This window comes from Tenrec ecaudatus, chromosome 5 (genome assembly GCF_050624435.1).
Source record: "Tenrec ecaudatus isolate mTenEca1 chromosome 5, mTenEca1.hap1, whole genome shotgun sequence".
Lineage (NCBI taxonomy): Eukaryota > Metazoa > Chordata > Mammalia > Afrosoricida > Tenrecidae > Tenrec > Tenrec ecaudatus.
The window spans coordinates 40,232,544-40,257,158 of NC_134534.1; the positions used below are offsets into that span (position 1 = coordinate 40,232,544).

General features: G+C 45.3%; 1 protein-coding gene across 1 annotated transcript in view; it reads right to left on the bottom strand.

Moving 5' to 3' along the window:
- Nucleotides 1-472: 472 nt before the first annotated feature.
- The window catches only part of LAPTM4B (lysosomal protein transmembrane 4 beta), a 52,384-nt gene continuing 28,241 nt past the window's right edge, over nucleotides 473-24,615 (bottom strand). The window contains exons 4-7 of the mRNA XM_075549453.1: nucleotides 24,277-24,399; nucleotides 22,344-22,442; nucleotides 19,532-19,627; nucleotides 473-923 (exon numbers count right to left, since the gene is read on the bottom strand). Coding sequence (XP_075405568.1) covers nucleotides 846-923; nucleotides 19,532-19,627; nucleotides 22,344-22,442; nucleotides 24,277-24,399 — 396 coding nt within the window. The 3' untranslated portion in view covers nucleotides 473-845. The remainder of the gene's footprint in view (nucleotides 924-19,531; nucleotides 19,628-22,343; nucleotides 22,443-24,276; nucleotides 24,400-24,615) is intronic.

Below are 24,615 nucleotides of genomic sequence, written 5' to 3' on the forward strand. Positions count from 1 at the left end.
GAGGTTCTAGTATACGGAGTCCCTTGCAGTTCCAGTATTCAAGATATAAACATTCTGAAGGCTGTTCTTTGTTGTAAGACAGTTGGGCTAACTCAAAAATTTATGGTAGCGGGAGGCGCCTTGGAGGAAAGCAGACCAGCAGTTTCACGTGATAAAGTGAGGCAGACGCTGGATGTGCTCCATGCAACAGGTTGGGGCAGGGTGGACCAAGAAAGGAGTGGCAGAGACCAAGCCATGGCCCGCCAATGCCCTCACTCCCCCAGGCTTGGCTGGACACCATCAGCCTGTCATTCCAGTGCTCTTGATTTATTAGCCCACCAAGAGAAGCTCTGACCAGCAAACCCAGGCCATCGATAAATTTACCTGATAAGGAAATTCTTACAACAGTTTGCCTATTTGCCTAAGTGGTTCAGTAATTTGACAATGAACATGCCTTAAGAGTCCCAGTAAGAGTGTGGTCTCTACGATGGAATGGTTTAGAAAGACACTGCCAAATTAAGACTTTATTTGAACACTTCTGAAGGGAACAGAGAGAAAAGGGGTGACCGACTCCCCAACTTCAGGGTCTAGCAGGTGCCAAACCAGACTTCTCCAACTCCCAGGTCACCCACCGTTTCAGGAAGTTTCCGTGCCTAGGGAAGGCCAGTGATGCGCACCACCAGCCCCTAAGGAACAGAATGCTGCTGTGAGTCGACTGCAGTGCCCTAGCGTGTTTGCGTCAACATCTACACTGGAAAGTTACTAAGCTTTTAAGCAACAAATACCCCCCGCAAGAGCGCATCTCAGGGGTGAAAGAACTATTGCTGGGCCGTGTGCAGCCAGGTGTTCCACACTCTCTGCCCCCTTCAGGCAGATACGTATGGCGGCGGCGGCTCCTTGGTAGTGCCATTCACAGTGGCATCATCGTATGGGGGTAACAGCACCTGGGGAGAAAGAAGGCGGGATTAGTGGTTAACAAGTGTAATTTCCTCAAGGTCCAGCCTTCATAGACAACTAAGCTTTGGCTATAACCTGTAATAAGTTCGATTTCCCAGCAAGTGGATAGACAATGATGACAAATGACTTGAACCCATTCTGAGTTGTGCTAACCTTGTTCCCACATTCAACCCACGGCACCTTGACAGCCAGATGACGAGGTGGCAGGCCATCAGGCAAGTAAGAGTGTGTGCCCACCACAGTCAAGGACTGAAGGCAGGCAGGCACTTGGCTGACTCCTGGAGCTACAGAGCAGCAAGGGCTCTGGGATCAAGCTGGACTCAAAGTCGAGCTGGACCCTTGGGTAAGCCATTTACCTCTTTCTCCATGCCTGTAACTTTGGTGGTGCGGTCACCTAAGCGTGGGGCTAGCTGTTAACAGCAAAGTCAGTGGTTAAAGACCACCAGCTGCTCCAAGGGAGAAAGATAAGGTTGCCGGCCACAGTAAAGATTTACAAAGCCTCAGAAACCCTTGATCAGTGGCTCTCAACCTTCCTAACGCTACAACACTTTAATACAGTTCATGTGGTGGTGACCCTCAACCATAACATTATTTTCGTTGCTACTTCATAATTGTAATTTTGCTACTGTTATGAAGTGGCAACGCCTGTGAAAGGGTCATTCGTCCCCCAAAGGGGTCGCGATCCACAGGATGAGAACCGCTGCTCTAGATGGGAGTCACTGAATGTCAAAATCAACTGGATGGCAACGAATTTGGCTTTGGGTTTCATATCTGGAACTCAGACATCTAAGTAGCAGCCGTTGAAGCCACTGCCGTACAGGTAAAGTCTGTCTCCTGGAGACCATGCTGGGTGTGTCAGCACAGAAATGAGTGATTTTCTAAAGGCCGTGGGCTGAGTATTTAGTATAAAGCATTATTAGTGGGATTCTACGAGGGGAGGAAGAAAAGAGAACTCTCGGGGACACTAGTGCTGATGGCGGTGCTCCAGGAAGGAGCAGCCAGAGAGGGCTCTTCCTCAGGCTGGGACTCAGACATGGTTGGGAAGGGTGTGGCTGGCGCCCGCTGAAACACATCCAGCAAGCCGAGGCTGCTGGGCAAATCACCACTTGTTGGGAGGCTGCTCACGATGTTCACGGGGAGCTGCCTCCCCCTGGAAACTGCCCGAGAAGAACTTGGGTGTTGGATTGAGCTTCTTGCCCCACCCTTTCCAGGGCACTGTCAGAGAGATTCAAGCACTCCGTAGGAGCACACAGGAACCATAAAAAGGAAACCCTGTCTCCCTCCAGTGCCCTCTACCGACAGCGCCGGGAAAAGAGAAATGTTAGCCCTGTCTGGCTAAAAGGGAGAAGTCCGGACTCAGCAGGGAACTGGCAAGGCCACACACAGGCAGTGGCCATCATTGTTGGCTCTGTAGTCTTCGCGCCTGAAAGTGACAGTGTAAACGAGCCTAAGTCCTAAACGCTTGGTGCCTCAGAAATTAGCTGAAGTTCAGAGTCTGGGGCAAATGTTCTCTGTTGCCCACGCTGGAAGGGGAAGGAGCAGCCAAGCAACAGGATTGGATGGTCAGACAGCGTAACCCGTACCCAGTGGAAACAATGGCCATTAGCACTGTGACTGCCAGGTGCTGCCCAGTCACCTCTCCCCAGAAAGACCCCGTGTACAATGGGCAGAACGAAACACTGCCCAGCCCTGCACCATCCCCACCGTCGCCTTCCTTATGTTTGAACCCCTTGTGAACCACTGTGCCCCAGGAATATTATTTAGCATGACTCAGCATTATGCAGTGCACGCCCCCCCAAAATAGCATACTGACCTATCATTATCCTTTGATAATTATCCTAAAACCCAGCATGACAGCCATTGTCCTTACTGTCTTTTTTTTTTCCGATTTAGTTATTTATTATTGTCGCTTGGGTAAAAGTTTACAGACCATATTAGTTTTCCTATAATAGAGTTCTGAATATTTACGTTCTACCTCCCAGAATGGTGGATACGAGTCAGCTTCATTCCGGTGGCAGTGCATTTGAGGTAGGTTTATTTACAGTAAGGAGCGGAACAACCAAATTCCCAGTACAAGTTTCCAAGACCTGAATTGTAAAACTGATGACAGCAGGTAAAGGGAGGCTACAATGTAACACCCTATCACTTGGTCTCCCTTTTGACCCATTTTAATGTTGTTTCCGTTTTTTAACATTTTCTGCTTTCTCTTTTCTTCTGTTTTGTCGAGTCATTGTTGTTGGGTTTTATTTGCTTTGTATAACTGCTTTTGCTTTATATGGTTTTCCATTTATGAAATCCAGGATAGATCTAAAGAGGCAGGAACTGGCGAATGGCATGGGCAGCGGAGGATGAGTAGCTAACAACAGAGTACTGGAAGAAAATATCCTGAAATTGATTGTGGTGATGATCGCAAAATCTTCTTGATGGAACTATTAAATTGTATGACATGTGACATCTATGCCAATAGGACTCCGCGTCGCCGCGTTGCCCTCCCAGAAGTCTGTCCTTACTGTCTTTTAAGGAACAAAATGCCACACCTAAACTCTCCAGAGCTTAAACACAAGATTGAACGTTCAGTTTTCTTAGAAGACGGAAAGGACTGGCAGTGTAGCAGTACTTCTCGCCTTTTTTAACCTCCTCTTTAACACTTAACATTTATTTTAGCATTTCATCGTACATTGGTATTTTAACATCTTGATGGCCTTCATTCTATTGCTGTTGACCCTTGAGCCCAAGGACAAGATGCCCAGTGAAAACTTTTTCCTGCCAGGGAAGTTTCTGAGACCCTCAGGGCCTTCCTCCCCACTGCTGCCTACAAAGGGCTGGCTGTATACACTCTTCACACAGCACCTCAAAGTTCCCACTGGGAACTGGCCGTCAATGCTTATGGAAAGAGCCACGGACATCACTGATGAAATAAGGGTGGCCATACTGTTTCTATAAGCTGTCTGTTCATACTACAAAATAAGGCTACTTTCTTCTGCTGCTTCTATTGTTTTTACCAATATTGATGAAGTACTGGATGAATGCTGGTGAAGAACTCTCTGCTCTTTACACACAAATAAAATAAATTTCACATATTCTGAAATCTATTAGTCAATTAAGATGCCACGCACCCAAATCTATGAAAACACTATTTTGATATTTTGGGAAGTTGGCATTTTGTTACAAGCCCAGTCTTTCATTTCAACCTTTAAGTTTCATTATTCATAGTGAACAAACAAATCTAAAACACCTGAGGACTAAAAATAGAGGTCAGGTCCTACTTCACTCTAAAGTCACTGCCTAGCAAACAGCAGGTCCAAAACCAACCAAACCCACTGCTGCTGAATCGGTTCCAGCTCACTGTGACCAATTATTGGACAAGGTTTCTAAGACTGTACATTTTTACAGGAGCAGAGAGCCTCATCTTTCTCTCCTGAAGTGGTTGGTGGGTTTTAACCTCGGGCCTTGCAGTTAGCTGTCCAACGCTTCCCTGATTGTGGCACCAAGGTACCTTTAACACTAGGTATACCACACACATGTACACTTTACACACATGTACACTTTACAACTCTAAGCCATAGCCCATTTCACTTCGAGCAATACTTTAACACTTACCCTGTGCTTCAACACCACATTCTCATCTAGGCACACTGGAGATTAACCGAATCTTAATTATATGCTAAGTGGGTAACCACGTGACTGTCTCCCACACAGATGACCCAAGGAACATCTGCTCACGAAGAAGGATGGTATTTATCTATACCTAATGCCTTGACGGTTGGAGTCATTATGTCGGGTGGCAAAGAAGCTCATCCTTCATTTCCATTCAACTCAACCAATACTCAGCATTACCAAGAAAGCACCATTCATCTTAACAACTTTACCATATGGAACAGCTGGAGGGGAACGTAAATAAACAGCAAAGGCTGCAGGATCTAACATTCTGAAAGAATGGCTTCCAACTAGGCATTAACCCACAAGTCATTAAAACTTGAAAAGAATAATTCACTTTAGTAGTAATAAACGATAAAATGCTTTAAGAAAACATTATTATTTTTCCTTAAGTCTGAGTACTATAGCTAGAAATGAACCAGGTTACCAAGGGCAGATTTACATACAAATCTAGAGGTGAGAACCAGTGCACAGAGTACAGTCCATTGAGTATCTGAGTTACACACAATTGTCTGGTGTACGTAAATGCTACACCAAAACATGCTGGCATTCTCATTTTCCCCACTGTATTTCTATGCGAAAGATGGGTCAGTGTACCTGAGAGTGTTTAATGCTGAGATAGCCCAACCTGACTGGCCGATGTTAGGTAAATGCTGTACCTGACTGAGCTGAGTAGGTGTAAATGCCACTTAAACGCGGAGTTAGGGAGGAAGCTCACTCGTACTCTGGGAAGTGCCTGTAGAGGCTTATTGGGAATTCTGTAGTTTGTTAGGGTTATGCTCCCTCCAGTATTATACATAACTTATACCAGTATCTCCAAGCAGTCCTAAAAATATATCACAGACTGTTAAGAAACACACCAGTTATACTTATGGATGCCTGCGGATCTACAAGACAACTGCACGCAATCAACACGTCCCCTACAATGACTTGCACAAGGTTGTGTCTGTGCATTTACTTTCCTGGGACCAGGACTGTAAGCAGACATCCCTACTTCTCCCTGGATTGTGGGCCATCACAAAGGTTTTCATTGCTAGAGGGGCACTGAGTGGTATTTTTTTCCTAAAAAGGGTGGTAGGACAAATATGGTTGGGAACTTCGATCTAAAACTTTCATCAGATTCTCAAATAGCCAACAATGCTGGAGATTTGGGGACCTGGGATACTGTGGAGAGTGCAAGGCAGGGAAACTGTACCGAGAAGTCTGTCTGCTCTCCCCCAGGAGGTGCAGGAGTGGCACAACCAAGTCATGGTCCAGGGTGAAAGGTGTGTGGTGCCTTTCCCACAATGGAGTGGGATGGACAAAACCCCAGGGAAAAGACAGAACTGAGAATTTTGTAGAATTGGGTATTTGGGATGTATCTTAATAGGTAACTGACAGATCGTGAAAGCCATTTAAAAAGTACTGAGTCAAGGTAAAAAGCTTGGCAGCTGAGAGAAAGCAACACAAATGTTAACTTGGGGAAGGGATGGGGAGAGAGAGAGAGAGAGAGAGAGAGAGAGAGAGAGAGAGAGAGAGAGAGAGAGAGAGAGAGAGAGAGAGAGAGAGAGAGAAATGTAGAACTCTCAAAATCAAAACTCCAAAGACGGCCAAGCTTATTAATTAATCTGAGAGAGACTGGTGGACCTCCAACACAAGAGCCCTTGGATGTCCTCCAGGCCTGGAACCCACTCATCTCCGTGGCTCTACTTTGAGCCAAACTGACACAGGGCTGTACGACCCAAACTGACACACGGGGCTGTACCACACAAGCTGACCACAGGGCTGTAACGCCCAAACTGACCCACAGGGCTGTACCACACAAGCTGACCACAGGGCTGTACCACCAGACAAGGAACACCAAGCACCATCACTAGGATGAAAAGGGATCAAACTCAGATGGGAGGGGAAGAAGGGTGGAAACCACAGCACAGGGAGGAACGGGCAACGTGGTGTTATACTGTGGGGCTCAGCCATGTTGGGTATGGCTGGGGAGAGACGAGGGATGTACACTCCAGACTTCTGCACCCAGCAAACAACACTCACACGTCCTCAAAATCAAAGCAAACATAGATGCTCTCACCAAAATGCTGGTATGGAGGGAACAGAGACTACAAGGAAGAGAATAAAAGTTAAAATCCTATTCAACGAGACGCCACAGGGATCAGAAGACGATCATCAGTCAGCCGTGTGCACACACTATTTTGAACAGGGGAGTAAATACGAGAAAGGAGTATTTCGGGAACTGCGGGGCATGTGCTGTTGGAAGGGAAAGGATGGGAGACGGGGCGGGGAACACGGCATTTTCCCAGTGCTATCCCCCTTTTCTTAAAGCTACACACGTTAGAAGTAAAGATAATCTTTAAAAAATAAAAGCACCATCATGGCAGACTGAAGGACAATTTTTACCCAACAGTGGGGAGGCAGGGTGTGGTGGGTGTACCCATGAGCCTCTGCAAACAACAACTCACTGTCCTGAGTCAATGCCAACTCATATCCACCCTGAGTGATAGGGCAGAATTGCCCATGTGGGTTTCTGAGACTGACTTTATGGGAGTAGAGCCCAGTCTTTCTGCTTTGGAGTGGCCGGGTGGCTTTGAACTGCTGATTTTGAGGTTTGCAGCCTGCACCACCAGGGCTCTGGAGCCTCTGCAGGGGTGTGTACAGTAGAGAGGTGTTGGTCAGGACTGGCTGCTAGCTTGAGACTGCCATTCCTGTGATCCTCAACCTCCAGTCACTGTCTTCGAGTTGATTCTGACTAGTATTGATCCTGCAAGACAGAGCAGAGCTGCCTTATAACATTTTTGAGGCTGTAAATTTTTTAAAATAATTTTATTTGGAGCCCTTACAGCTCTTATCACAATCCATACATCCATTGTGTCAAGCACATTTGTGCATATGTTGCCACCAGGCTGTAAAACTTTATGGAAGCCAGATTGCCTCATCTTTCTCTCGTGAAGAGTTCGATGAACAGTTGGGCGCTGCTAACCAGTGTGGCACCAGGACTCCTTTCTGCCTCCACATCAACACATCATCGAGGATGGTCCAAACGCCAGCAGAATCTAGGGGCCTGAGATGCTACAAGTTGCAGCCACAGAAACAAGTGAGGCGTCCAACAGGCGCACCAACAATTCCCGTATGGACCACCACACTTCCTTCTACTCACCTACAGGGCAAGAGCAGCCTGTGTGGGGCAGCCTGGGTGTTCAGTATGTGGTCCCGTGACCCCTAGCACAGCAAGCACGCGCCCAGTCAACGCCTTTGCTTGCTGTACTGCTCTCCTGGAGCGCTTCTCTTTCTGCTGTCAGTCCTTTTCAAGTCCACACAACCCAAGGCTCCGGAAATCTTACTTTATGTAATAGTCCAAGAAATACATTCTAGAAATTATACACACACACACGATTATAGATTTCTATGGTCCTTATAAAAACCCCACTCCCATCAAGTTGATCCTGACTAAAGTCAGTCTACATAGGGTTTCTGAGGCTTTGTAAATCTTAATGGGAGCAGAGACTCATTTTTTAGGAGCAGCTGGTGGGTTTGAACTGTCAGACTTTGAGGCTAGCAATCTAATGCTTACCTGACAATGTCACCAGGCTCCTTCCTTATATTCCTTAATATTAAAAAAAAATTCTATAACTGGAAAAGGCCGTGACAACAAGACAGCTCTCTGAACTCTGACACTAACTTGCAGGCTAGCAGCTCAAAACCACCAGGCACCCAGGGAGAAAGACAAGGCGTGCTGCTCCTGTAGGAGTTAGTCTTGGAGACGAACAGAGGCAGTTCTACCTTGTCCTATGGGGTTGCTATGAGCAGGCACTGACTCGACTGCTGCCTAAGTTTGTATTTCGTAAGAGTCATGGCAGTTAGTGTTTGCTACTAAGCAAACGATCAGTGGCTGGAACGCACTGTAGGAGAAAGAATGCAGGCTTGAGAAGCCTATGGGGGCAGTTCTAATCAGTTCTACAGGGTCACCAAAAGTTGTAATTGACTTGATACAGCAGCAACATATTTGGTTTGGGTTTTGGCGCAGGTATAAACCATTCAAATCTACCTAAACTGCAGCTTCCATGCCCGCGAGTGGTGCTGCTCCCTCTCTAGGCCACGGAAGGACTTCGTGAGAGTAACACTGCACACCAAGCGCAGGCTCAGCATTTGGGTGCTAGGTCAATACCAGCAATTCTCCAAATGTGGCAGGATCGTTCCCATGGCACTGTTCTGTCTACATCAGGTCAACCACACATCTTCCCGAAGGAGCACACAGTCCACAAAACCCACTCACTTAGTTTAGCAAAGGTGTTTCTTTTCCTTCCCCGGTTCTGGTGACTGCAATGAGTCCTAGAGGCGGAACTGTAAGCTGCCCTTAAGGCACACACGCCAAAGTAAGCTAGCAGGTGGCTGGATAAAGCCTACAAGGACAGTGAACTAACAACTACTCACTTGGATCCTACTCGCTCAAAAACCCTGACAATATTCCTATTCTTGACTATGGAAGAATTTGCCAGAAGGTTCGACCTAAACCTTGAGCAACTCTTTTGGAAATAGCCAACCAACCGATGATTCCTTTTTCCTCCAACTGAGAAAGGAGCACACACTTCATTCATCTTTATCCCTCCTGTCCCAAATCTCTTAGCTAGAAGAGGCAAGGTAGTGACAGCAGGAATCAGAACTCAAGGAGAAGTAGAGTGTCCCCCACATCCCTCTTCAACACAAAGGAATGTGAAAGGCAGATAAGATACCACTCTTCATCCTCTGGAGATAGACATAGTGAAAAGGCTGATGGAGAAAGAGGGGATGCTCACATTCCCACATAATGACGAAAAACTCTCTTGTTTGGGGCCTGGAGACAAGGGCACAGCATAAAGTCGGGGGTGCCCGTTGGAGGCACACACCTGGAAAGGAAAAGGTACATACACTATAGAGAACCAGTCAGGAGCAGAAGACTCGCTAGGAAGGCAATGGAGGGAGGCCAGCATCAGCTGAATAAAACGCCCGGTTCTACATTTTAGCAGGCGCCTCTGTAAGCCCACTGTGCTTCTGCATTGGGCTGCTGAAGGGAGGGCAGCAATCCTGACTCCACTGTTCCTGGACCCACAGGCGGCTTTCTCCTCTCACAGTAAAGAGTCGCGCTCCTGGAATCCCACAGGGGCGGTCTACCCTCCCTATAGGCTCACCAGGAGTCAGAATCGATCCAATGGCAACTGAGTTTTGGTTTTTTGACTAGCCAAAGTTCCAGTTTGTTTTAAAGGCCCCTTGGAGTTCTCTTCCAAAGTATCCCTCCTTTAAGAAACTCGCTCTTTCTATTTAACTATTTTCTGACTCTGTTCTGAATTTCATCATTCGCCTGAACTCTTTCTTGCCATCCGAACAAGAACCAAGGAGTAGAGGCTAGAAACCTTGAGTGCCTCCCAGTAATAAAATCTAAACCAAAGCAATCGAATGATGACAAAAATCAAACCATGCTTGCTGCTGGAGAATCATCTCCTCCTCCAAGCAAGCCCCATGGGACAGCACAGAGCAGCCCCCGGGGCTTCCCAGGCTGTAAGCCTGTACAGAAGCACTGCCAGCTCCCTTCTCACGAAGTGGTTGGCGGTTTCCACCTGCTGTCCCTTTAGTCAGCAGTCTGGCACTTACCCAGTATATTCAATGCAGGCTGCATGTCTGCAGGGAACATGGGCATAGAGTAACAATCCCGAAGTCTAAAGTAAGGCTTGGCGGAAAATCCCTTCTCCATTCACTCATTCCTTACTACCTGGAGCACCAACATAGGCCTGAGGAGGTTCTAGGTATGAGTACACAGTTTATTTCACCAAGGGACTTAAATCTGGAGAGCTAGCACCTATGTGCGCCTAGCAAGTGCTCATCCCAGGAGGGAAATCCAGACCCAAACCCAAACTCACTGCCACTGAGTCCATTTCGACTCCTCATGGCCCGACGGGACAGGGTAGAACTGCCCCTGGGGGTTTCTGAGACGGTAGCCTTTGCAAGCGTAGAAAGACTTGTCTTCTCCAAAGGAAGAGCTAGCTGCTGGTTTTGAATCGCTGACCTTGCTATAGCAACCCAACACATACCCACTACGGCACCGGGACTCCTTAGATCGGGAAAACACATATAAATCCTTGTCATGAAGACCAAGCATCCCTGTACAACTATAAGCCTTTTGATAGCAAATGCACCTGCGACAACAGGCAAGGGGCCGATGGCGACGCTCCTTGAACTCTAAAGTAGGGGGACCAGACCCAAAACAAAACAAACAAAAGCATATCAATGGGAATGGGGGAGGGGGTGCAGAGTGGAGACTCAAAGCCCATCAGTAGTCAATTGGACACCCCCTGTAAGAAGGGCCACAAAGAAGAGAAGAGCCAATCAGGGTGCAGTATAATATCAATAAAACATACAACCGTCCTCTAGTTCTTGAATGATTCCCCCTCCCCCACCCATCCTACCATTACCCCAATTCTATCTTACAAATCTGGCTAGACCAGAACATGTATACTGGTACAGATAAGAGCTAGAAACACAGGGAATCCAGAGCAGATAAATCCCACAAGACCAATAAGGGGAGTAGCGATACTACTAGAGTAAGGGGGAACAGATCACAAGGATCGACGTATGGCACCCCCTCCCAGGGGGATGGACAGCAGAAAAATGGGTGAAACGAGACAGTGGTGGGTGTAAGACATGGGGGGAAAAAAAGAATTTATAAATTATCAAGGGGGCGTAGGGAGAGGGAGGGAGGCAAATGAGGAGCTGATGCCAGAGGCTCAAGTAGAAAGAAACTGTTTTGAAAAAGATAATGACAACATATGTACAGATGTGTTTGACACAATGGATCTATGTACAGATTGTGGTAAGAGCTGTGCTTTTCAGAAACCTTTCTCGGAAGGGGGGAGCTTAAGTTTGGTCACACGTAAGAGACTCCCAGGGGATGCACAGATTTTCTGGGTTTTATTTTTATAAAATTAACAATTACCTCTCCCCTCAAAACATAGGCTCCTGAGAGCACCAACCTGGATTGCAAAGCAGGAACCCCCTCAGGACAGCTTCACAAGTGACGTGAACTTGGTGGGAGAAAGTTCCAACTTGGCTCCCTTCTCTCTCTAAGAAAATTCTAGAAGGCAAGCAGCTGAGACTGATATCATTAGGAGTAACCTTCAATCTTCTCTCCTTTAAAACACTCCAAACCACGGACAAACTCCGATTTTAGCTATGACCCTCACACTCCAAACTTAGAAAAAAAAACCAATCTGCCAACAAAACAGGCTTTTAAAAATAAAATGGAAGAGAAGGTAGGGCTCACGAGAACAAGCCAGACAAGCTGACAGATGAGGATTACTGGGTTAGGAGCCTGAGCGGCCTTTCCTGCCACGCACCAAAACTGGAAAAACAGGTGGGGAAGAAATGGAGCTCTGGGGAGCTGGCCACTGGGCACACAACTCAGGTGGGGCCTGGCCTGGTTCCCACAATTAAGCCATTCCCTTCAGCCTGGATACATGCAGAGCAAGACAAAGAATTAATTAAACACCACTCCTGCCTTGGTGGCCATAGTGAATGACACTGCCTCTTCACTGACACCAGCACCCTCTCACTCTAACGAGATGCCCCCAATAGTGGTGGAATTGACAAGTGGTGGGGCGTATAAACCTAGAGAGGTTCTAATGAGAAACTTGCCTTCCATCTACAGTAAACAATGTTTCCAAACGCAAATAAGGGAGAAGACTTTGTCCTCACTTAATGGCAGAGGGGATGACGCTGCTTTCCCTCAGCTGTCAACACAGAAGCTGCTTAAGTTTCACAGATGGTTTCTAACAGAAAACGCGTACTTCAGATCTTTTAAAATCGGGTCAAGAAAAGTGCCACTGGTGGGCTATTCAGGCAGGAAAACAAAACAGCAGCCTCGGTGGAAAGGTCAAATGGTTCTGAGCTTTGAAGTGCCTCACTCCTCAGTAAGCAGTAAAGATTTAAATGCTGCTGCTGTGCCTGGTGAGATTCACTACATCGCTTTATTAATCATTGGAGCCTTCACTAAACAGCTGGATCGAGGGGGGCTATTCCCCTGAAAACCTTCTCAACTCAGGACACAGAAAATACAGGATTTTTCTATTTCCAGGTAATGGGCTGGCTTAAGGGGAGGGATACTCAAGCAGTTAAGATTCTTATCAAACTGGCAAGGTGGAAGGGGGCTGAGATGGGAAGGAAACAGCACAGCTGCAGGTACTCATTCAAGGTCTAAGAGAATACTTTAGACCGTGCTAATTGGGCAAGAAGAGTTCAGAGCCATCTCGGAGCGTCAAGGTCTGTCAGTGGAGTAGGGAGGGGGAGAAGGCAGTTTAAAACAAAATGGAGTTCGTCATTCTAACCTAGGATACTACACTCAGGGGGGAGAGAAAAAAATGAAGGAAGCACTACCCTACCAGCTGCTTGCTCTGTCTCTCCCAAGCCTTACTGTGCTGTGCCACCTACTGTACATCTCTCCTTCCAGACACCACACACCATTTCAAGAGCTGCCAGCACCTGCTGTGCTCAGAATGTCAACTGGAAATGGGGGAGGGGCCGGTAGGACAGCTCAGAACCTCACAGGCTCCCTCATTCTCATACAACACCCCAACTCCCATTCAGCCGCCTTATGAATGCAAAGGGGGAACTACCTCCAACAAATCAGTTGCTTTATTCCATTGCTATCTAACCTGTGTCTATACCCCACTGCCGACTCATAGTGACCCTGCACGGGGCTTCCAAGGCTGTACAATGTTAGAGTGGACACTACAGAGCGGTTCACAGAGCTGTGCAGACAGACACTCAGATCAAGTGTCTATGTGTTAATTACTGTCCTCGGGGAGCCCCCTCGAGCAAGCCATAAGGAAACCTCCCACTCCCTCGCTCCACGGTCTCCAAGTGCACATCTAGGCTTCTAAACTCTGCTCAGTGGTGACGTAACTGGGAGGTTATGAGTGTCAGAGACAATTTCCAGCAGGCCAGGGCACATTTTAAGGCCAATATATGGCTGCTATTGCTGTAAGAATCCCACACAGCAGGAAAGAAATGCATGGGGAGACAATGCCACACGGTGTCAGTCGAGTGGTGTGACCTGTATCAGCAGAGGAAGTCTCAGGGAGGAGCCAGTCCAATTTCACGCTTGATGCTTTTCTGTTAGGGACAACAGGTGGGTATGTGTGAGGCCATGGGCACCTCTAAAAATGGTTCTGGGAACACACATGCACTTGGATTACAGGAGGCAGGATCTAGCACTGCTTTAAATCAAGCAATTGCCTTTTCTCTTATCTCTTTCTTCTAAACCACTGCTCCCACCCCCTAGCCCAGCCTTTCCACTGGGTTCCAGAGGCAAAGAAACTCTCACCACCACCAAGTCACTGCTGGCTCATAAGGACAGGTGGGGTAGAAGTGTCCCTGGTATGAGAGTAGAGTATTTCTCCCTCGGCTTGGCTGGTGGTTTTGAACTGCTGACCTTGCCACATCAAAGGCCAATGTGTAAGGAGCCACCAAGGCTCCTTTGAGGCAAGACAAGCACGTGAGGCAACAAAACAGAAAGTCCCACTATTTGGTGCCTCGATTTCAGAATTTAGAACCCAGGGACCGTCAAGGGTATCTTCTCAAGACTGACAAAGACTTTTAAGAGTCAGCCCCTCAGTGCCATCGAGTCTAGTCCAACTCTGATCTGCCCTTCTGACCACCTACAAGGCAAAATCGTCCTGAAAACCATCACGTAGAGTTAGTGATGACTGGGCAACATTCTGGATCTTAAAAGGGACTGTGATCCATTGGTCTCGGGATTGCTTCCCCAGGAAGTAGGAATTTCTGAAATGTAACAAAACTTCTCTCCTGCTATCAGTTTAATCCCTCCTCTCCCCCACCAGCAATGGGTGGTGAACACAACTCCTGTTCTCCAGTCAAGATCTTATTTCAAACAATATGCAATCTATACCTCAGGAGCCGTGCAAAGTTGTTGAATTTTTATGCCTTACTTACAAGACTCTGGTAAAACACCGGCTGCTCACCAGGAGGTTGGCAGTTCAGAGCCACCAGCAGCTGCCTGAGAGAAAAGTGAGGCAGTCTGATTTCACATTAACTTACAGCTTTGGCGACCCTACACGGTAGTTCCAGGCTGTCCTATTGGGTTGATCTGAGTCACTATGGTGCTGGTAAATTTGGGCTTTTTGACCACACACAACCTAATCCCACCTCACTCGGCCCCACCCCAGCAGCTGAGTTCTGTGGCTCTCAGACTGCCCAAGGCCAGCCTTAATGCAGCTCACAGAGAACCTACCTGGGAAACAGCTGCCAGGGATAAGCTGGCCTATGCTTTTCAAGCAGCCAGACTTAAATAAAGTGAGACCCCACACAGAAAAATACCCTGTGAAGTCAAACCAAGGAAACCTGTATGCTAAGTAAGACTAGCACTCACAGTATGAGAGGGCATAATGTTCCATGAAGCTAAAACCACCCACTGTCACTGAGTCAATGAGGACTCACAATGACCCTACAGGACTAAGACTAACTCTTTACAGGAAGTCTCCTGCAGAGTGGCTGGGGGTTTTAAATTGCTGACCTTGAAGTTCCCAGCCCAATGTGTAGCCACTGCACCGTTAGGGCTCTTCATTTATCCTTAGAGAGGTAAGAAAGTGCCCTCCAATACCCCAAACCTAAAGCATTTTATCTGGAGCCAGCATTTCAGACACTACTTTGGCTAAGTATGAATCTGCTGCCTTTACAATGTTCTGATTCCAAACAGGTCATGTTCTCTACTCGCAGATGTAGCTGAACACTGGACAGCACCAACATCTAAGTCTTTAATATTAGTAATAGCAAAGGGAGGTCACACAGGTGAAAAATGTTTTTAATATATCCCTTCATATATTCAAATGTGGCAAAAACCTGATGCTGTAATCTACATGGTTTAGTGTTTTCATGTTGCTCCGCTGCCCTCTTTTAAGCCAAACTGATGGGGAGGCAGTGGTTCCATGGGATATGCAGCCCCAAGCACTGGTCTGGATGTGAATCCCACTACATGGTTCACTAGACACAGCACCACATGTCACTCCTAGGGCACCCAGGTTGTACTCAGGCCTCAGGTGTTGCCGGGAACTAACTTGGAGAAGGCATCATGAGACCTCTTAAATTCCCAAGGAAAACACAACGCCTGTCAGGTACCACACTTCCTGAATCTATGGAGCTGTAGGGAGCTAACTGCTTAAGGAACTAAACAGGTCAGCATTTCTTCTGAAATACTGTGCTGGGAAAGAGAACCCACTAAGACCTAAGGCTTTCTGAGTGAAGAGCATCAGGGCAGCCCCTTCCTTTCACAGGTTCTTGGTTTGGTGAGTGCAACAGTTACTGTGCCACACAATCCTAAGTGTCCTGGCTCTGTTTCTCTAGAGAACCCTGACTAACACAGTGGGTAGCCAGAAAGAGAGGATGATCTCCAATACGAAACACTCCTCCTGTTCTTCATCAGCAGAACCCAGGGAAGTATGTATCTGGTTAATAACATAGGGACAAACAAGAGCCGAAAAATCTTTCCACAGAGGTGAATTTGATACTATTCATTCACGAGAAAAGCAATCTGGTCTAATTTTTGACAAGAAAGGAGAGGTATAGCCTGTTATTACGTCAATGTGGAAGCCAGACAAAGACCTGGACAAAAGAGAAGGCTTCAATATTCCATGCTAGGAAGTTCATACAGTTTGGGGGGCAAAGGAGGAAAGGAGACCTTCCCAACCCTTACTACAGGGCTGCAGGGGTGAGGCTAAGGGACATTTGGCTTTCTTAAAGGAGAATGCAAACATTATAATAGCAATTATTATTAGACCCATTTGGTACCCATTAAAAACAATCATCTTTAAATATCCAGATCCTTGCTCAAAAGAAACTTGTTCTGCAGCCTATAAACTTAGACGGTGGCCCTCTATCATTCCCTAAAGTGGCTGCTTCCAGGTGTGGGACAGGACATGTACAGTGTGCCCTAGAGCAACATGTTAATAACGAATGACCAGAACAAGTCTCACTACCATCGAGGCAACTCTGATGCAGTGATCCTACAGGGCTGAATAAAACTGCTCCTATGGGTTCCAAGACTGTTAAATCTTCATCGTGTTAGAAAGCCCTATCTTGCTCCCATAGACAGCTGGCAGTTTCAAACTGCTGGCCTTTTGGTTAGCAGTTCAATTTGTAGCCAACCGTGCCAGGAGCTCAATAGCAGTTCAAAAACTACCTGCTGCTCCTCAGGAGAAGAACCTCGAGGCTTTCTACTCCCATAAAGTTTTCCCCAAAAAAGGTTATTTAGGCAACCCGCAGGGGCAGTTCTGCTCAGTCCTCCTACAGGGTCGCTGTGAATTAGAATTGGCTCAATGGTAGTGAATTTTGAGTCTGAAGAGGTTTAAAAAGACAACTACCTTTTTTTTTTAAAAAGAACAACTACGTTTGATGATTTTTGTAGGACTGTCTCAATACAACTTGTCTTGTATTCCAGACCTTACTTGAACACTTCCAAGGAGAAAAATGAAACCAATCTCTAAAAAAAGCTAGTAGGACACATTTTAGGGACTAACTCGTGGCTTTTAAATCCTCTACAAATTTCAGAGTACCCTTTGATTGGCAGGATATCTGTATCACATGTACCGCTCTAACCCTTTCATCTTGCCTTTATTTTTAAAATGCCCACAACACTTTAGAAAGCACAGAAAACAGGATGGCAAGTGGCATTTCCTTTCTCTAAAAGTTTATCAAATCAAGCGGATATGAGGGAAGCTGGTGTTTATCACATCAGCTTGATAGGACACACTTAGAGAAAGGAAGGATCATATGCCATTGTATTTTCAGTAATTTCCAAGGGGGTGTGCAAAGTTAAAGCTTTACAAGCAAAACCCCCAATCACTGAGTATTACTTAGGATGAGGTGATGCTGTGTCTTATTTTATCATTCACCAACTGCTCAGAGCACTTTTTTCTTCTTTTTAAAATCATTTTATTGGGGTCTCATACAACTCTTATCATAATCCATACATCCATCCATTGTATCAAGCACATTTGTATGTTTGTTGCCAGCATAATTCTCAAAACATTTTCTTTCTACTTGAGCCCCTGTTATCAGCTCATTTTTCCCCTCCCTCATGAACCCGATAATTTATAAATTATTCTTATTTTGTCATGTCTTACAGAGTCCAATGTCTCTCTTCACCGATATGTAGATCATTGTGATTGATTCCTCCTTTACACCCCATCTGCCCCTTACCCTCCTGATATGGCTACTCTCATTATTGGTCCTGAGGGGTTTATCTGCCCTGGATTCCCTGGGTTTCCAATTCTTACCTGTACCAGTGTACATCCTCTGGTCTAGCCGGATTTATAAGATAGAATTGGGACCTTGATGGTGGAGAGGAAGCATTAAAGAACTAGAGGAAAGTTGTGTTTCATCAGTGCAAAGCTGCACCCTGACTGGCTCGTCTCCTCCCCGTGACCCTTCTGTAAGGGGATGTCCAGTTGCCTACAGATGGGTTTTGGGTCTCCACTCTATACTCCCACTCATTCACAATATGATTTTTTTGTTTTTTGATGCCTGATCCTATCGACAACTGTGATCACACAGGCTGGTGTGCTTCTTCTATGTGGGCTTTGTTGTTTCTCAGCTAGATGTACACTTATTTATCTTCAAGCTTTTAAGACCCCAGATGTTTTATCTTTTGATAGCCAGGCACCATCAGCTTCACCACATTTGCTTATGCACCCATTTGTCTTCAGAGATCGTATCAGGGAGGTGAGCACACAATGATAAGAGTTGTTGTTTGATGCCTGAAAACTGATTCCTTCAGCATCTCGTGAACACGCAGGCTGGTGCGCTTCTTCCATGTGGACTTTGTTGCTTCTGAGCTACACGGCCGCTTGTTTACCTTCAAGTCTTTAAGACCCCAGACGCTATATCTTTTGATAGCCAGGCTCCATCAGCTTTCTTCACCACATTTACTTATGCACACACTTTGTCTTTGGCAATCATGTCTGGAAAGTGAGCATCATGGAATGCCAGCTTAATAGAACAAAGTGTTATTGCCTTGAGGGAGAACTTGAGTAGAGGCCCAATGTCCATCTGCTACCTTAATACTAATCCTGTAAATATATGCACATAGATCTATTTCCTTGTCATATGAAAATATTTTTACATATGTATATGCCTGTATTTGGACCTTTATAAATGCCCTTTGCCTATTTCCTTTTACTTTCCTCTTGTCTCACTGTCATGCTCATCCTTCATTTGGGCTTCAGTAATTCCTCTGGGGTACATCAGAGCACTGATTTCTAATGAGCCCTGCCCTCCAGGTACTGTGCTGAATACGAAGATGGTGAAGACACCAGATGCTTAATGCCAAGAACACTTGTGTTTTTAATCTTTACATTGCAGGCTGCTTCAAAGTCATTTACATCAGGTATAGCAAGGATGCATTTTCCAAAATCTTATTTGGTAACTTAAATGTTTGCATTTATAGGGACAATGTGTAGCTGACTGGAGCTTGCCACCATCATCTTAAGAGGGTTTTCACAAGCAGGGCAGTTTAGAAATAGATCAACATGTGCCACTCTTCTCCTTATGGGGACAGACAGCCTCATCTTTCTCCATGCAGTGGCTGGAGGGTATAAACAGCTGACCTTGTGGTTTGCGGCTCAATGCATCGCCCACTACACCATTAGGGCTACCATGGTTTAAAAACTAAGGTTGAAAATACCTAAAATGAATAGGATGTACATATTACCTTCTAAAAATATATATTTTTAAATCAACAAGATGATTATCTAGATGCTAATACCCTGTAAGGAAAATGAAAAACACTTTCATTCAACTCTGAGTCCTTCGAGCACTCATTTTCAACAGTACAGCAAACACCAGAAACCTTCAGAGGCCACTAGGTGGGGGGGGAGGGGGAGAGACACATGGTAAGAGGGTTTGCACCTACTGTAGTGTCGTTGCTGGTGACATAAACCAGGACATCGGAGGAGTTTCTTCCATTGATATATCGGTAGCAGTTCCAAACGCAGCTGATCAAGTAACCCTGAAAGTTGAGGAGTGATGATTAGATTTCCAGTCTTCAAATGATTTAAAATATCATCATAGGTAGGGCCATATTAGAAAACTTTTATGTACATCAACTGTGAATGTACTAGCTAATACCACTAAACCAAAAGCTTTTAAATGAGGACTGCTGGTGTAGGGAATTCCAGGCAGTGTGCTGCTGTTACCTTGTTCTGTTGTTTAAAAACATGCCAATAGTGGTAGTGGATTGGGAAGATGGGAGGGACTGATGAGAGAATGATAAATTCCAAGAAAAGGGAGCTGCCACAAATACTAATTGTACTCTCTTCATAATTATCTAACGGAAGCCTATTTAAATCAACTTCTCGTAGTATGCTTAACTGCTCCTTTGGGAGTTTTACCGTAATTCCACATGATTATGACTTTATTAGACAATTCCATCCCTCCCCTGCCCTCGAAGGTTCTCAAATTATAAGCTTGCTTCACAGTCAACAAAATTCATCAAAACATTTCTATCTTCACAATGAAATGAAAATAGTTATCTCTGAAGAAGACAATGAAAATGAATGCCCCACATAACATGCCAGAAATACAAATTCACAGGCGATGCATATGCTGTGAGCTCCTTACGCTGACATGCCAGTCATTTGTAACCAGGTTAGAATGAAACGATTTCAGAATCTCTTTCCTGCTTTAAAATTCTCTGGTTAAAAGTTTAAGGGTGTGTAAAAACCAGAGCCCTCACACACTGCTGATAGTATTATTAAATAGCACAAACACTTATGAAAATAACCCATCAGTACCTCAAAAGGTTAAATACAGAGCTATCAGATGATCCAACAATCCCATTCCCAGATGTGTAAATTAAACACATCTGAAAACACCTAGAATCCTATACACAAATCCTAGCAGCCTAACATTGTGCTGAATGAAATAAAGCAGACAAGCGAGCACGTGTGCATATTGCACGAACCCTTTTATAGGAAAGGCCCAGAACAGACAAATCCATATCAGCAGAGTGGATTAGTGGTTTCCTTGGGCTGACGGGGGGTGGGGCGAGATTCTTGTTGGCGTGATCAAAGTTCTAAAATTAGACTGTGCAACCACAGAGCTGGGGCTGCACAACTCCATGAACATAGGAAAAACTACTGAAGCCTACACAGCAATGGGTGACTGTAGGACATGTGCAGCATATCTCAACAAAGCCATTTTTTAAAAAGCTGTCTAAAAACAAGAGGTAGGACAGGGGTACATGTCAACACTCAAACTTTCAGCTACTTTAAGGATTTGGCTGAATCTTTCTTTTAAAAGTCCTAGAGTTGCGGTGGTGGGGTGGGGTTGGAGGCTGATAAGGCACAGTGGGTTCAGAGCTGGCCTGCCAAGCGAAAGGTCACCAGCTGGTTCACAGCAGGAAGATGCGGCAGAATGCCTCCCCTAAAGATCTATAGCCTGGGAAATTCTATGGGGCAGCTCTACTTACAGGTTTGAATTTTTGTGAATTGTGATACAAATGGAAAGGGATGCCGAAGCGTATTAGCTGTGTGCGACATAAGAGGATCTTATCCATTGTCTCAGCATGGGCAGTGCATGCTTTAAGGAAAGAACTCTTCTTGACATGCGACCTCAGGAAGAAAAACAAATCTAGACTGAAAGCAAACAAAGGACAAGACCTGGTAGCTGGGACTCAGCAGACCCCAAGGCCAAGGCACCTGCCACACCACGTACACTCACAGACCAAACACCCAGCCCGAGAGGAGGAACACCCACCTGCGTCTCTTAAACCCAATTGCTCAGCCACCAACAGTCCTGTAGTCTTGACAACAGACATTAAAAAAAAAAAAAAAAGGTGCAAGTGCTTACACTTGTACAAGTGTACTTGGTGAAACAGGAGCACACGAAACAGCAGAAATTGTCTCAGTGTACAACATGAAGTAAAATTTACTAAACATGGTAATTCCACAATGGACTATTAACCATATAAACAATGGACATAGAATGATACTCAGAACAGAATAAGATATTCAGACAGCAGATGACGTTACATTTTAAAAACACATTAGAAGACTTTTATTCAGCCCTAAAGAGAAATGAGGTTTAGACATACACTAGGTGAAATAGACCAGATACAAGAGGACAATTATTGTAGGATTCTGCAAGATGAAATACCCAGAAGAGGTCAATAAATGCAGACAGAAAGGCAGATGAGAGATTACCAGGGCCTGGGAGAGATAAGGGAGTGAGGAAATTACTGCTGAAGGGGGCTGAGTTTGCACTGACAAAGGATTCTTAAAATAGACAGTGGTGATAATTCCCTGACAATGTGAATGTTAACTAACGACCTGGAACTGTACACATACAAGGAGGTTACACATTACACACTGCATTTTGTGTAACATAGATCTTCCTAAAATGAAAAAATTGGGGGAGTGATTACAAACAGAACACTTACAGATACATTCTGATAGATGCCACATCATGACACACACTATACTATGTATCTAAGATGAGAGAATGCAGCATGAACAATTCACTAGTTCCCATCCTGTCAATTGTGGAAGGATCCTTGACTGGTCTGTGGAATTGTTAGTATTCACAGAAGGAACTAGAATATTAAGAAATCAAAAGCCAGTTTAGGTACCTAAAGCAAGGCAGTGAACGGACTGCAGTGTTTACTTCTCTGGCATTCAGGAGCACATTGAACAACACTGAAACCCAGGTAGAACCTTCATGCTTACCTTGAAAGTTAAGATGATGCTGATAAACAGAAGAATAATAAGAACCAAACAGGTAGGATTCACTGACATGAGATCATCTTTGTACAGAAAATCAGAAGGCTGAAAAAGAAGAGTACCTTTATTAGCAAATCTCATTAATCATTCAAGGCCATGTTCCCCAGGAAGAATGTAGACGGCTAATCAGAAAGCAATTAGCTAAAGGCAGGCAGGTATTATTTAGAAGCAACACAAGATTCCTAGCTGCAAAGGGGCAGCTAGAGGGGAGGGAGTCTGTTTATCAGTCAGGCAATAGCTCCCCCCAAGCAAAACAAAAGGTGTCTGGAGTATAGCGTGGCCCTCCAGAGATACAGAAAGAAGCAGTGCTCTTTACCTGCAGGTGTTTTATGAACCCCTGGTATTGAGATTCCCTACAAGCTATGGACCCAGAACAGAATCTCTCAGAGTAGTAGGCATTTACATTAAATAAGCATATATATATTTATATTAAATATATATATAAATTCCCAATCTCCCCTCTTCCCTCTCAGAAGCCTTGCTCCTTTCCCTAAACTCATAAACTACTACTCAAGCCAGTCAATAACCTCACCATTAAGAACATTTTTAGGTTCTATAGCGAATTTACATTTTAAGGTACAGCCACAATAGAAAACATAAAATAAAACAAAACAAAAAAAAACAAAGGCATGAAATTATTCTCAGCTCTAAATCACAAGGTTATTGGTACCCATCTCTGCTCAGCTGGTCAAGTCCATCTAATAGGATATTCCATCCCTGGGCCCTCATGGACTTTATGGGATCAATTACGTTTGGGAACCAGTGTGTGACAGAGATCCAGTTCTGTTTCTTCCTTATTGAACTGGGAGGGGCTAAAACTATACACTGCTGACATCTAAACAAATTTCATTTTATAAAATAAGAGGAAATGACTCATTATTTAGGTAGCCAACATTGCCATTTACTTATGTCAAGTTCAATGACTAATGTTTTCCTAAAAAAATGTAACCTTTTTTTAAACTATCGTATATATTCGTGTATAAGTTGAGTTTTTCAGCACAAAAAATGTGCTGAAAAAGTGGGGTTTGACTTATACACGGGTCAGTGGTACCCTAGTGAGGTGTAACATCTCATGGAGTGACTGCCATTCCTCCGCTGTTCATTCAAAACCCAGCTGACACTGCAGGGCTTTGCATGCTTGTTTACTCACATCTAACCACATGTTTATTCACTCACATCTAACTATGACATGGACGGCTCCAATTCGCCGAAGCACCCATAGTGATTCACTTACGCTGGCAGCTGAACGGATAAGGATGTATCTGTGGCTGCACTCCATCTCTCCCCTCTGGTCTCTGTGTTAATTCACATCCTGCATTTCCCACCCTAGGCTTATACTCACGTCAACCAGTTTGTCTGGTTTCCCAGGTAATAATTAGGTACCTTGACTTATACTCAGGTCGGCTTATATTCACGTATATGCGGTAATTTAAAAAATCTCTTCATCAGTAACTCAGAAGCCAATACCACTGCACAGGATATTGGTGGGTCACGTGCAAAATCCTCACTTTTGGGCCAGGGTTCTATTCCAGGCCAGACCACCTCATGCCCTGCCACCAGCTGTGTGCCAGTGGAGGCTTAGGCTGGGATGTTGAACAAGCTGCAGACAGACCAGGGAGGAAAGCCTGGCAATCTATTTCTGAACATCAGCCAATGAAAAAGCCCAAAGGCTCAGTGGTCTAATTCATAGGCAACTGGGGGTGGGGGTGGGGGTGGGGGCCGCAGATCCAGGCATTGCTTCATTCTACTGAGCACAGCAGCTAACAACAGCACGATGTTAAAACCCCGCAGGCTACCGTGGCATGGGTACATCATGCATAGCTATCTCTAGATCCCAAACAGAACCACGGTTCCCTCGAGAAGAGAAGTGAGCACATACCAGCTGTCGGATGTATTCCTGGATGGAGTTTGGATACACAAGCACAGTGACAGCAACCAGGGTGCTCAGAGCAAAATCAAAGATCTGGTAACAGAAGAACGGGATGATCCAGGCAGCGTGTTGCTAAAAAAAAACAAAAACGAGAAAACAGAACACTGATGGGTCCAGTATTGCAGAACTTAGTTTTCATTGAGCCTTAAAGAAATCTGTGTTGGGGGGAGTGGGGAGTAAGGGGGGAAATGAGGAGCTGATGCCAAGGGTTTATGTGGAGAGCAAATGTTTTGAGAATGACGAGGGCAATAAATGTACAAATGTGCTTGACACAATTGATGTATGTAT